Here is a 15433-nt window from a genome sequence, read left to right as displayed (position 1 = left end):
TAATGCTTACCATTCAAGTTATAAAACGTATACAGTCAAGAGCAGAAAATTATTTTCTGTCTTTTGTTCTTTGATTAACATGACAGACAGCAGCAGGAATATTGGACTGCGGTCCCTTCAAGAGTTTATCCACGAACCCAATATACTGTTACACAACATGCGTTCTGTTTCTCAACTATTTAACGTTCCAAAACTTACTGTGTTTAACTGGATACTCGCCAAAACAGGCATTTTGACAATTTTTTATGTATTTGAACGTTTTAGCGCATTTAGCCACTCATTTTGGTATTTCAAGTTTTCCTTTCTCTTTGGAGTGTTACAAGCTCTTGGTGCATAAAGAAGATCTGTAAAGTTGCAAAGACTAAAGTCTCAAATCCAAAGAGATATTTTTTATAAAAGTTCAGAGTCAGCCATACCTACCTAAAACGGCTCGTTTTAAAAACGTTTATTGATCCTGGGAGAGTAACGTTAGACTACAATGCCGGCAGCATCAGTAATTATGTCCCCACTGGATGCAACAAATGCCTCGTTTGTAATGGGTTTTTAATGTTGTCTCGTCGCTCCAGCCGGGACACGGCATCAACACAATATGGTGTAGTGATGTCCGGTTCGCGAACGAATCGTTCGATTTAACCTATTGACGTCATAACTGTAAAACATCCTAGTTTGCAGATCACTGCCTGTATATGTGTTGATGCTTTAGATACAAAAATCCAAATTGTAAGAAACGTATCAGATTATAATTATGTTTTAATTGACTGATGTTATGATTACTGACTTTATATTTGAATGTGTTAAGCCCGCGATAGACTTAACGCCATTACGTCATCGCCAATGACGTCATTACGTCGAGCGTAAAATAACCGGTGAACCGGTTTTTTCAACCGGTTTATTGAATCGAACTGTCCGAAAGAACCGGTTCGCGGAAAAGAACCGAACTTCCCATCACTAATATGGTGAGGGGTGTAACATTTCCGTCTCAGGCTTGAGGTATTCGGCCAATCACAACGCACTGGATAGCTGGCCAATCAGAGCACACCTTGCTTTTTCAGACCGATGAGCTTTGTAAAAATCGATGCGTTTCAAAAAGGCGGGGCATAGAGGAGAAACAATAATGTACAGTATGTGGAAAATAATGTGTTTTTTTAACTTTAAACCGCATAAACACATTTCATTACACCAAATACACAAAATGATGTTCTTTTTAGACCCCTTTAACGAGACGTGTGTGAGAGAGAAGGGGTCGTCGGAGAGAAGACAGCGAGAATGCGCGGCTGACGTTATTGCCTGTGCCGCTGGTAACAAAACGGATCGGCTCGGAATCGGAAAGAAGTGAGACTGACCGGCCGATCACCGATCCGGGCCGATCATGAGAAAAATCGGCCGATTCCGATCCCTGGCCGATCGATCGTTGCATCTCTACTTTACAAACTACATTTTGTCTTCAACCTTTTTTTTTGGACTTTGGGGAAGAGTAACTGTATTATGACAACAAACAAATGTGCATTTATTAAAACCATGATACGGGTTAAATGCTTTTACAGCTTAACACTGTAAAGTAATGGACTTTGTCACTGGTAGCCTCCCTATAATGCACTGCAGAAGGTTTAGAAGTGTCTATCAGCATGCTGTTGCTGTCACGCGAGAAGTTTGCAGTAAGAAGGTCACTCCCTGGCCAATGAGGAAAGGGTTTGCAGCAGGTTGTCCAAGCCCCACAAGTATCCGTCTTCTCGGTTGCCCTCCTCCCAGGGTCTGTAGTGATCCAGGTTCTGTCCGTCTGGGAGCGGTGTGGTCTTACCAAAATCAATGAGCCAGACTTCAGCTCTCTCTGTGTGATTGTGAATGAAGAGAAGCGAACTCCCGATTACCTTAAAGACACGAGACATTTTTGAGGTGGGCCGTATCATATGGGGGAAAAAACACCATAGTTGAAAAGTGCCATTCAAACATTTGAGGTCAGTAAGATTTTTTATGTCTTTGAAGGTAGTTGCTTATGCTCAGCAAGGTGGCATTTATTTAATCAAAAATACAGTAAAATTGTACTGTAAAATATTATTACAATTTAAAATAACTGTTTTCTATTTTAATATATTTTAAAATGTAATTTATTACTCTGATGACAAAGCAGAATTTTCAGCATCATTACTCCAGTCTTCAGTGTCACATGATCCATCAGAAATCATTCTAACATACTGATTTAGTGCTCTCAAGAAACATTTCTTACTATTATCAATGTTGAAAACAGTTGTGTTGCTCAATATTTTTGCATAAACCATGACACATTTTTTTACAGGATTCTTTAATGAATATAAAGTTAAAAAGAACAGCAGTTATTTGAAATAGAAAATTTATGAAACATTATAAATGTATTTACTGACTTCAATTTAATGTGTCCTTGCTGAATAACAGTATTCATTTATTTCCTAAAATCTTACCAACCCCAAATACTGCAGTACAGTACAACATTAATATGGTGCATAATGAATAAAATAAAAAATATATATTCTTAGACATCAAGTAGCTAGATATTCATTTTAAAATTGTTAACAACTCAATCCTTGTTTTTTACTCCCTTAGTATGTTCACTAATTAGATATTAATTGGAAGTGTACTGCAATACAGTACAGCATTAATAAATAATATACTAAAAAAATCACTAAAAAAAAATTCAGATTTTACCTCGTGTTTCTTGAAGAACTCTGAGGCTTTCAATGCCTGTTTAATATCTTCAAGCCTTGTAATATAGGAGTTCTGTTAGGTAGGTGAAGGAGAAGAGCACAGCATGAATCAGTAATTCAACTAGAATTATGCTAGTGTGAGGCTCCAATTACACAAGGACACCTTATAAGTGCAGTTAATTTGTTTCAGATTTTTTCTGTTGAGACATTATATATTCCTACGCTTGCCTCTTTTAAAATAAGTATATCCTTTAAATATAATGACTTTAAACCATATAGACCCCATATTGAACAGATGAGCTTTTATGATACTGTTTTAACTGCCTTATGGGAGCAACGATATCTGGCCTTTTTACATCAGACGTATATACATCCTGGATAAAAAGCACTTAAGGTGTTCATTAAGACACAAAGAGAATATTGTTCCATTGAAGTGTAGGTGTGCATGCATTATATCACAGAACAGGTTGGTCTAGTTCTCAAGAACTCACGTACAGTTATGTTTTTATTGCCCTCGACGAAATCCTTAAAGACCTGAATGACGTCTTCCTTTGACCGGGTCTTTTTAAAGTCTGTCTTGCAGGTTTCCCCCCTCTGAAAAAAGAAAATAATGTATTGTATCGAATGTAAAAGGAAAAAAAAGTCAGATGAAGAGCTGTTACTGACAAAAACAGCAGGTTGAGGATAATACAGTGTTCAAAAAAAGCTGTCACTGAGGCAGTGCCATTTCAAAAGGTACACTTTTGTACGTACTAATATGTACACTTTAGGTAGTAATATGTACCTTTAAGGTACCGATATGGACAGATGTATACCTTTTGAAAAGGTTCTGTCCCAGTGACAGCTTTTGTACAAAACATGTCAGTTAATACATTAATTCTTGTACACTTAATAGTGTTTAAAATGATTTGTAAATTATCTTAAACTGATTTGTGTTAGTACATCAAATGATTATTATGACATTATTTTATATTTTAATAGTTTTGTTGTTATAGGACATTAATTATTAATCAATTATTACTAAAATTATAGAATAATAATTAGTTATAATTGTATGGGATTTATTTCTTTATGTATTTAATAGTTTAATATGAAGTGTTATCATTATTAATAATATAGAATATTAATAATTAATATTACAAGTTAATATTAATTCATTAATATTACAAGTACAAGATTCAAAGTCCTGATTTTCAGCTGAACTCAAATTCTGCTAGCTGTGAACAAGCAGGCTGTGATTTTTAGGCACTGTGGCTACCTTGATACCCTCAATGCGGAAGCCCAGAGTGTTAGTAGAGCTGAGACTTTCTCTCCACTGCATATAACGTGGTTTGGTAACAGCCTTCTGTTTCTTCTCCTCCGCTGTAGGAGCCTCTCTGTCCACCTCCAGCATCTTATTATATAAGTCTTCACGCAGCTTTGGCTTCACCCTGGCCCGCACCAACTCCTCCTCCAGATATGTCCTGAAAAAAAGAAAGAAAGAATGAAAAGAACGAAGCAGATTTTTAAATAACCTAATAGAAAGGTCAATTAATCATGCCTGAAATGTTAATTCAGTCATCTGCCGTTTTTATTTTTTGCATGCTTGAACTTTACTTGACTTCCTGTGTGAGAAGAGGATGTCACCAAGGGACTCCTTGCATAAAATGTCTCTCAGTGTGTAAAAAGAATGCGTGAAGTGTGTGTGTGTGAGAAGGAAGGAAGCCCTCAGGGACGCCCCGTGTCTGCCTCGCTAAGTGTGCATCTAAGTTTTGACTGCATGTGCACAGGAAGTGGTTATTATTGTTGTGCGAGGGCCTCTCTCTCTCCTCATGAGCTCCACCCATCGCCCTGACAGGATGCAGGCCAACAACCAGAACAGGTGTAAACCTGCCACACACAATATATTAGCATGACTATAAAAAGGAAAGAATGATACATTAGCAAAACAAGTAATACGTTCTGTGTTTTATTTAATAACAATCATTTGAATATATTATTACTATATTTAAAAAATAACATTAATAGAATATAATTAATAATAACTAATATATAATTCATATGATTAATAGTATACAGTATATTTCTATTTCTATTTCAAATAAATGCTGTGATCTTTCTATTAATTAAAGAATCCTGACAAAATGTATCATGGTTTGCACAGAAATATTAAGCTCCACAATTGTTTTCAGAAATGTTTCTTACACACCAAATCAGCAGATTAGAATGATTTCTGAAGGATCATGAGACACTGAAGACTGGAGTAATGATGCTGAAAATTCAGCTTTACCATCACAGGAATAATTACATTTTAAAATATATTAAGATAGAAAACTGTAAAAAGTCCTTTCAAACTGTAACAATATATATTAATATTTCAACATTTTACTGTGTTTTTGAAAAAGAATAATAATAACAAAAATACAGCCTTGGTGACCATAAGAGACTTTAAAACACTTAAAATCTTACTAACCCTAAACTTTTGAACAGTATTGTATATCATTCAATTGATTAATTAACATGAATCTTATTTTTTTAATCTCAGGTAATTAAGTTTAAAGTGATTTGCATAATTAATTTAGCTTACATTTTATTTGATTGGGTGGTTCTGTGACTATTCTTTTAAAATGTAATGAATGATTCAAACTTGTTTTGATTGATCATAGAGAAAAAGTCAAACTCATGAAGCTCTAAATGTGTTTTTTCCACACGCATTCCCTGTATCACTTGTAAACATTATAATATGCAAATACATCATAACAAATAAAGTATGGAAAAATTAACAAATGACACTCAAAATATAAAGTAAATTCCTTTCTTTGGCAATAAATAAATAAACAAACAAAACAATGACTCTACCTCACTCCCATCTTGCAGTCCATGACGTTAGGCAAATCAAATTTGGCCAAAAGGTCTTTAATTTTGAGAAAAAGCTCTCCGTCTCTCTCGACCACTCCATAGTAGCTGGGCACGAAGGAATGTAAAGCATCCTCTTTCAGCCTCTCGAAACACAGCTTCTCATTCTCTGAGAACTTCTTCAGTATGGAGCCCTCATCCCCTGCTTTAAAGCTGCCTGGGCAGAAAAACAAACACAGACAAAGGATGGCTGAAGTCACTGGAGCACATATAATCAACGCTGAGCTGATCTTAGTCAGGATGTGTGCCTTATTCATCTGTGAATATGAATATTGCATGATGACTGTGCACACATTCATGGTGTAAATAATTTATGTTTGATATCTGCATGTGTTTAGCGACGCTTCAGATGTGTTGATGAAAATACGTTTATACGTACACTGCCATGGTTTTTGGCATGTGAATATGTGTGAGTCCAGTGTCATTACATAACACTACTCATAACCGCTTCCCTAAAATGGTATCAAATGACTGTACTTCCTCATGTATTTTACAAAAAAAATATCGCTGTTTACAATAAAACAGCCAGAAGACATTAGCTAAAATCAGTGACGTTTTTGCCAAGGAAGCAATCCGTCCGCAAATAACTTTGATGGAGATGATTATTGATAGTACAGAAATAAATAATGTCCAAAAATGAGTTAATAACTACAAATAAAAACAAAGCTACATAAAATATGCATTTTACCCTATTTTTGATTTTTAATTTACATACAAAATAACTACTTTCAAAAATAATAATTACAGAGTAAAAAGCACATTCAAGTCAGATTTGGTTTGAATAATTGCTTTCTAAAAAAATTCACCAAAATAATAGTTTAAAAACAATATTCATGTCTGAAGGTTGAGGTTAATAATTTAATAATTATAATAATTAGTTGAAAAAATTATACTATAAATATTCAATTACTGGTTGCTTACATTGTAAACTTCTGTCCTATATGCATTTACCCCGGAAACTGTGCAAACTGTGTAAATATGGAACTGAAACATGAATTTACATTGGACTAAAATGTGCAGCATTTGGGGGGTGGGGTTACCTTTATGGCCTGCTAACTGAACCCAGGACAGTCGTCTTCGCTGTGAGGTCACTAATGGGCAACTGACAATAGTCTTCAGCTTCCACCAGGCATTGATTTGCTGGAACACATTAAAACATTAATCATCCATGACATAATCATCCAAGTGCATTAAATATTTCAAATACTCTGCTGTAAACAAAACTCAACCCTTGACCATCTGACAATAAGTCTGAGATAAAAGAAGTGTGACCAGTGACCAAAACCAACTGACCGTGTTTTTTCAACACTGCACAATGTTCCTCAAGTGTGTGAGACTGAGTCATACACACATGGTCTCCGTTGGAGCTGTGAAGCTCTGTAATCTAGCACTTCAGCCCATAACATAGACGTATGGTTTGCTGCCCATTTCAAATAAGCATTCTGAAAAACATGTCTGTTCATTTGAGGAGTAACATTTGCATAGCACGCTGTTTCTTGAAGTCAATGTGACATTACAACACCCTTTACTTTAATAATGTGACATACTTTCAACTGAACCAGGTGAACCAGTGAACCAGGAGATCTAATTGTATCCACTTCCAAATAGAGTCAATTCTGATTTAATTTTGATTTTATAGTCATGATGTAACAGACGCAGCGACAGATCGTATCTTCGATATTGTGACATAAATCAGATTAAAACAGATATGATGATGCAGGGCAGGACTTGGTTCTATCTATCACTTGTTGACTGGATAGAGGCAGATCTAAATAACACCTTGTAGTCGTGATTCTAAAAGTTGTTTTACCGGAAGACTCAATCGTGACATTTTGATTAAAAATTATAAGGTCAAAAAAAAAAAAATTGCCTACATGGATAATTTGTTCACAATAATATCAATAACACAGAGCTGCCGTTCAAAAGTTTGGGATCAGTAAGATTTTTAATGTTTTTACATAAGTTTCTTACGCTCAATAAGACTGCATTTATTTGATCAAAAATACAGAAAAAACAGTAATATTGTGAAATGTTATTGCAATTTAAAATAAGTACTATTTTTCATTTCTATGTTAATATACTTTAAAATATTAATTCCTGTGATGTAAAGCTGAAACAGTTGTGCTCCTTAATTTTTTTTTGTTTGACGCTTTGGTGAATAAAAAGTTAAAAAGAACAGCATTTATTTCAAATAGAAATATTTTGTAACAATATACATTATCATTCAAAAGTTTGGGGTCAGTAAAGTTTTTTCTTTCTTTTTTTTTTTTTGAAAGAAATGAATACTTCTGTTGTGAATGTGTTAAATTGATTTTAAAAAATGTGATAGTAAAGACTTTGTTAGGAAAGATTTCTATTTTGAATAAATGCTCTCCACACACACACATTTAAATAAATAATTTAAAATAAACATTAATTAGATCAACAATAGTTTGATATTATCTTGTTTTCAGAAACATTGGGATCCAAAATAGTAAATGAAAAAAAATTTTTTTTTAAATTGCTTAGCCCTACAATAAAAATAGTTTTGATATAAAGATTCTTTATACTTTAACATTAATTATCATGTACTGTACCTTACTGAGATAATCACCAATCACTGCCATTTTCTCAGTATTTTTTGTTACTTAATAAATATTAAATGTTTTAAACAGCAGTAAAAAAAATCTATAAATATCACTTTTTCTTAAATGCACTTTGTTTGTTGATCTAGTTACTGCGTTTAGCATTCGTATGGCAGTAAAGCCCTTAAATAAATGATCTTCTTTTATCTAACACAGAAAAAAACTTTTAAAAGTTTTATTAAAATGCAGTTATTTTCCCCTAAATTGTAAAAATAAAATGTAAGAAAAAAAAACCTTTAGGAAAATGGATACTGCAGGTGTTGAAATGGTAAGGGTGTAGCTGAAGTGCAGTGTTTGTTCTTCCACTTGATATGGAAAGAAACATGTTTGTTACGTTCTATCTCTGCTGATGTGCTGATGAAGCAGATGAGTGAAGTTTGCCAACATATGTTGAATTCACCCTCAGGTACAAAAGCTGAATGGAAAACCTTCTTTACAATACAGTGTGCAGCAATTATTATTGAGCCTTTAAAATGGATGTGGTACATAAAACTTTGCTTTGGGGGTTGGACAAGATCCAGAGAGTACATCTTATTTAAAGTCATGCAGACTGCGTACGGCCCTGTATAAATACAGAGAAAAGCCATAAACCAAAGGCTATGCCCTGCACTTTGTGAAGCTGTGCATACACATTTTTAACACACCCATAACTAAATATTGAACTGGACACTCATGCAGACAATTCAAACATTGTGGTGCCAACTCTCAAACAACTACCATTCACGTTTTATAAAAATGTGACACGTTTCTACGACAACATAAAAAGCTTTACCTTCAATAAACATATCTACTGAATGAAAAGAGTCAACACTCATCTGTTTTGTCTCTTTGCTACTAAAAATGGCATTTTAGCAGTAATTAGAATTTTTAATACAATTATATTTCATTATTAAAAACGAGGCATTTATGAATTATATAAAAATCAAAGTGAAAATATAAAGCTATAGCTGAACATGACATCTTTGGTATCTTTTATTTACTAGTTAGACAAAAAGACACAACTCAGTTTTACCATGACTACATTTTGAAGCACATTTTTACTACAACAGAGGATTGTCAGTTTTTACACTGCCAATCCTCTTTTGCAGTGAAAATGTGCTGCAAGAAAAAAATAACAATAAAAAGAATCATTTCAAATGTGAGTATTAAAATCTGTATTGTAATCACAAGAGTTTATAAAACTGACCTGAGCTGCTCTACCATCGAACTGCGGGTGGAAACTTGTTTGTGACACTGTGGCTTCTGCTTAAATGTCAAGCTGCAATGAGTTTATGTTTTGATATAGGCTGATAAAATGAAGTGTTTGTCACTGTATGTGTTTTCCTTCTCAGAATAGGTGCTTGCAACAGCTCTGCGCAAACATTCAATTTATAAGCTCTAAATGGCTTTTTACAGTGTCATTGAGCTTGACTTTTATTGGGCCAAAGAAGATGAACATTGATCAGTTCATTCAGTGCAAGATGTGTAACTTTCCGAAAAAGAAAGAGTAGATACTACGCAGACATGGTGTCAAGATTTACAGAGGCAAAGTGTTTAAAGTACAATGACAGCAAAGGCCTTCTATGGCTGCGGATGAGCTTGAGGACCACAAAACATAAGACATCCATTCCGAATAATCACATGGCAGAAGTGAGAAACAAAACAGAGATGACTGGTGAGATTTATCCATTAAGCACTGTGTTAAAAAATATTACTTCTACATTTTTATTTGCTCTTCTTTTTAAGACTTTTATAGTCCTTTAATTTACATTCACCCTTACATTCATGCATTTGGCAGATGCTTCAATCCAAACTGGGTTTTAATGTATTCAAAGTAACTTTCCCATCCAATAACTGCAATATTTTCTAAAAAATTTGCAAAGGTCATCACTTTCACCTCTATTTCAGAAATTATCAGCATGTGAGTATGTATATGAAAAAAAAGGCTTTGGCACATAGCGGTTAAGCCTGTTCAGCTTGTTATTTTAACACTCAAAGTGCTGCCAGCTTATTAAAGCTGCACGCCTGTGATATTTGCCCAACTCAAACTACATTGAAGACGCTTAATGCAAACAAAAAATAAACAATTCCGATAAAAACTCTGAACAGCCTACTTTGTAAACAATGAAGGAGAAATTTATCGAACTGCAATGGATGGATGGATGTTTCCTTTATATTTTTTAGCTATTTACTACTGCAAATATTTCATCAGAAAAAACATAGAAGAGCCACATGATACAAATCTAGCCGCAAATGCCATGTGTCGTGTCACAGTAGTTTTGAATTGGCAACGCAGTGAACAGACACGCTTTCACAATTAGGAGCAAGTACAGACAAACAAACACCCACACGAACGTACCATAATCATGACCTTGCATGAGCTCTTTACAGCTATTGATTGAACACAAAGCTGTTATTGAATATGAAGAGTTCAATCAAAAGTTTTCTAATGCCTCAGTTATAAGTACAAAAAATGAAATTCCTCAAGATACAATGACAGGTATCAGAAGCCTCATTGGCAACTCAAGAACAGATACAAAAGATTTCATAACTTTCAACAAGACAGTTCCTCATTACTAGTCTCATGTTCTCATGATGGGTTTCGAATTGTCTGCTTTTATTTTAAGAAGAGATCTGTAAGAATAAAGAGCCCATAATTTAATTCACCCCAAGTCTCTCCAGAAGTCTATATTTACTATATAATAAATGAATCACAATAAAAATTTACGATTATTTCTTATATATCTTATAGTTGTCACATATGTAAGCCTTAACTATATCTCAGTAAGGTTTTGAGTCATAAGTCCACTTACACAAATATGTGATGCTCTAGAAGTGGTTTTGTATGTGGGTTTTAAAAACCTATTTTAATTAGGTCAAAGCCCTAGTTTTGGTTGGAAAAATATATATTTTTTCCCCAAATTAAACTTACATAATTCGCATAAAAATCTAAATATATAATATATATAAATAAACAATAACAATATAAATAAATTAGAAAAAATGTATAACATTGACCAATACAATGTTAATTTTTTTGGTGTTTCATAAACCCCTTAACTGTCACCCCCCATTTTGTTAAATAGGCATTAAAGTGCACTATCCAAACTTAAATTGTTATAATTCATGAACACTTTGGTTGAGAGGTTGGTCTCTTTTTAAAGAAGACAGTCAGCAGATTATTGCAGAAGTGGAATTATTTCAAAAAATTTAAATATCAAAAAGTTATAGAAGTTTAAATTTATTGTAAAGAAAATGCACTGTATAATTTGTATTATATTTTATATAAAATAAATATTTTACATAACAGGTTTTACTCTAAAATTGCTTAAAAAAAAAAAAAAGTAAAGCCTTATGTCTAAATAAGTTGTGTTCCAAATTTGAAGTTGATATGAAAAAAATGTAGGTTTCTGTGAGATTTTATTTAGGGCGTTATACCACAAACAGCCACCGGGTGCCTTTTTTAATGCATTTTTCTGTCACAAATGTCTAGATTTCTCTGTCAATATTAAATATGTCAAATATCAAATATGGAATCCTGAGACTCAGACCTTTCCAATTATATGTTTTTTGTCAAGATTATAAAAAATTTTGATTATAAAAGACCGTTATGCATTTTGTAATATGACACTTGACACCGCCTGCTAAGGGGGAGGAGACCACCAAAACATTTTAAAGCACCATTCCCATGGTAACGCAATGTCCAATTTCAAAATGGTTTTCACAGAATGAATCTTGGACTTCTAAGCGTTCAAACGATATATAATTTATGATGATTACTAAAATATTTGATAGAGAAAAATACAACAATATCAAAGAGCGCCAAGCGTCCCACAGGTGGGACGGTGACAGTTAAGGGGTTAATTAAATCTGTTGTGTTTTTTAATTGGCTGAAAATCCCATTACAGGATGCCAAATGTCAGGTTCAAATGTGTCAACTTGCCACATATAGTCTGATAACATGACCCACTTGGCCTATTGCACCAGGTTATCACAAAAGATCAACATCTGTTTAATGAACTCGATTCCTTTTTTCCCCTGTGCAATAACGGTTGAAATATACAGCTTTTTGCAGCCAGAACTAGAAATATAATGTTGACTCTATACTGAAAAATATTCACAAGAGTAAAAAGTGCGACAACTAGCCCCTTTACAAACTACAACACCTACCTCTGTCTACCCAGTAGTTCGTGCCTTCTTTATAGATTATAGCACGTGAATGACTACATAACCTACCTCTGCTGAATCTACCGAGTCCCCCAAATGCTCGAGAGTCACGATGCCTTTGCTTTTGGTCTCGTTGTCGCTGAGGATGTCATCCTCCGACTCGTCAAACGCTGTGGAGGAGCCGTTGGAAGAGATGGAGGAGTTGGAGAGTTTGCGGCGCAACCGTCCGTTCACCTCCTCCTCCAGATCCTCCTCAGTGATCTCCCGTGAGTCCCCATCAGACGTGATGGTCACCTGCGGAACTAGGCACCCTCTCCCCGGGTTACCGTCGGAGAGAAAGCCTGCTTGCCCACTGTACTGTTCCGCCATCTGTGCTTGATCATCACAAATCTCTGTGGATAAAAAGTTTCCTGCGCGTCCTCCTCCTCTTCCTCCTCTCCTCCCTGATCCGTCGCAAACCGGAGACGAATGTGAGAACACCGCCTCTGTTTGGGCATCGAGGTGCCTGGAGGGCTCAGGTTAGGCTATCCCACCTCTGTCCGAGTGGCCACACGCTGCTATAGTGAGTGGGGGCCCCTAAAGTAAATCCAGCGTGTCAGAGGCTTTGTTTCCAGTAAGTTATGTAACAAACGATCTCCATCCAGATAGCTTTGTTTGGCTTAGCATGAGTCCGTGGACGCACATTCACAGCCTGGGAGCCCCTGTAAACAGCGCTCGAGCTGGGTGAACACACATCTTCCGCGTTTGAAGCGTTTCCCCGCTCTTCCTGACTTTTAATTTGACGTTTGCTTGGTAGCGCATTTCCTTATTCAGTGTAGTATTCGACCACACTGCTGTTTATAGTCTATTCGTGTAGACATCGGGGTAAACCTTCACTTTGTCCATCTGAACTTGCAGAGTGGACTTTAAATGTCAAAATAACAAGGAATGTAGTCCGCATGTTACGAATGTAGTAAATATAAAATTATTCAAAATCACATGAATTAGGTCTACTATGATTTCATTCAACTATGTTGAGATATCTACACAACAATGTTATAAAGCATCGTATATTATAATGATTTTCTAACTGTTGTTTATCAGATTTATGCTAAATTACAATTAGAAATATGCAAAAAATAAATGCCAAAAACAGCTTAAATACTACTTAATATCTAATCCTTTACTGAAAATATCTCATTCTCATTCAAGTTTACTAGGGTAGCTATATAATTAATTCATACATGTTGTGGTTGTCAGAATTTGAAGGAAAAAATCAGTGAAACAAGCATTTTGGTGACTGTATATTTTAGAAACTGTAGACTATCTCATTAAATTATATAATACTATCTATTGGAGCTATTAAATCTTGTTGTTACTGTAAAATGTAGCCAACTGATAATAAAACAGATGTATAATGAAAGGTCACATGATGACGTAAAATGAATCAGAATTGCCCTTTCCAGTAACTGTGGTCATACAAACGCAAAACACACAACACACGGCACAAAAATAATGAAACAAACGTCAAATAAATAACATAAAACATTTCAATGTACATTCTGGGAATGACCATTTCACCTTAAATGATAATGCATGCACTTTTTATTTCTAAAAACACTGTTATCAACAATATTTTACCCTGATTTGTTAAATATAATATCGATTTTCTCTGTAAATTAGAACGTAATTCTACTTCTAAACAATTTGTATGTACTAAAACATTTGAAAGGAAAATCACATTTAAGCTATTGTTTATTAACTGACTGTGATCTTTCCTGTTAAGGATTATCAAATATTATTTAATCTGCTTTAAAATATTTGTAATAATTTTTACAGTACCTATATGTTAAGGTAACTTACGGTTAAGTTTTTATAGCATCTTAATGTTCCTTTCCTACAGTGTTTTGTGATAGTTGTCATAGCGTTGTGCTGTAGTTTGTGCTTCCTCGCAGTAGGGGGCAGTAAAGCTCTAGTGGCAGGTAAAGGTCACGCACACAACACAAAAGCAGAATGCAATTCTTTCCAGAGCATTTTAGTGAAGTTCAGGATTGCTTTCCTGCACTCTTCAACTATCCGAGTGCAACTGCATAATTAACTCAAGAGTTTTTGCCTGTTTTGTTCTGCCTTTATTCTGCAGTTAGTGATGGGAAACCGAGGATTTCTGAACCGTTTGAGGCTTTCATCAAATTGTTCATTACTCGAAGCTTTTTAACACAGTGCGCATTAGCGACATCTGGTGGTCAGACTCGGTTTCTCCAGCCTATCTAACGAAACATCGCGGAGCAGAGGATGGTTTGAAAAAGTTTTTAATCTGTGCCAACCGGTGCCAACTCGTGTCATGCGCAGTGGCGGCTCGTGGGTTTTAAAATAGAGGAGGCACACTAATTGTATTGGTCTGGGGATCCCTGCCGATTATTATTATTATTATTTGCTTAACCACTTTGAAATGGCTTTTTGGTTGCTTTTAGTCAGAACACGTAAAGAAAACGACATACATACAGCAAGATAATATAACTTTGCTTACCTGGTCTGTCACTTCAGTAACATGTTATGGTATTATAGCTGTGAAATTACAAACCAAAAATACACATTCTGAGACATGAACTGAAATGAATTGTGAATTTTATTAACATTAAATCGTCCTCCCATTTTCACCTCAAAATTTTGGGTAAGCTGTTCCTCCCCTGCCTCCCCCGACGACCCAGCCAACACACCTATGTGGGCCCATAGGGGTTGCAACTGGGCTGATATCTGGGGCCCACCTGGGCTACCCAACTGGGACCCAGCTAATTTTGTCCTCAGTTTCCATGGTGGCCCCACATGGGTTAGCACAGATGGGCTGATGATGGGCCCTTGATGGGCTCCATATAGGGCCCATATGGGTTAACCAGGTAGCTCCCATTTGGTGCCTACATGAGCCTGCCTACATGGGTTAGAGATGGGACCCAACTAGGTCTTATGTAGGTCTCTTATGGGCCACAACAGGTATACATATGGGCTAATATATTTGTCTGTTTGGGTTACCTTATTTTACGTTAAACCCCTAAACCCAAACATTACATTAAATCCACTAAAATTGTAAAGGTATTCAATAAACAGAAACCAGTA

General features: G+C 35.2%; 1 protein-coding gene across 1 annotated transcript; it reads right to left on the bottom strand.

Moving 5' to 3' along the window:
• Positions 1-1338: 1338 nt before the first annotated feature.
• On the bottom strand, positions 1339-13088 carry LOC107674127 (inositol-trisphosphate 3-kinase A-like). The gene is made up of 7 exons (XM_016468025.1): positions 12413-13088; positions 6614-6713; positions 5517-5730; positions 3937-4141; positions 3174-3272; positions 2680-2751; positions 1339-1868 (listed from the first exon to the last, which is right to left on the bottom strand). The coding sequence occupies exons 1-7, from the start codon at positions 12710-12712 to the stop codon at positions 1665-1667; spliced, it is 1194 nt and encodes a 397-aa protein (XP_016323511.1). The 5' UTR covers positions 12713-13088; the 3' UTR covers positions 1339-1664.
• Positions 13089-15433: the final 2345 nt, after the last annotated feature.

This window comes from Sinocyclocheilus anshuiensis, unplaced genomic scaffold, assembly GCF_001515605.1.
Source record: "Sinocyclocheilus anshuiensis isolate Anshui unplaced genomic scaffold, SAMN03320099.WGS_v1.1 scaffold544, whole genome shotgun sequence".
Classification (NCBI taxonomy): Eukaryota; Metazoa; Chordata; class Actinopteri; order Cypriniformes; family Cyprinidae; genus Sinocyclocheilus; species Sinocyclocheilus anshuiensis.
The sequence above is the reverse complement of the archived record's forward strand: the minus strand, read 5'-3'. Positions and strand labels throughout refer to the sequence as shown.

Coding starts and splice junctions, on each gene's coding strand:
- LOC107674127 (XM_016468025.1), bottom strand. CDS start 12,712: ATGGCGGAACAGTACAGTGGGCAAGCAGGCTTTCTCTCCGACGGTAAC. Junction 6,714..12,412: donor ACTCGGTAGATTCAGCAGAG/GTAGGTTATGTA, acceptor AATGTGTTCCAG/CAAATCAATGCCTGGTGGAA. Junction 3,273..3,936: donor TCCGCATTGAGGGTATCAAG/GTAGCCACAGTG, acceptor TTCTTTTTTCAG/AGGGGGGAAACCTGCAAGAC.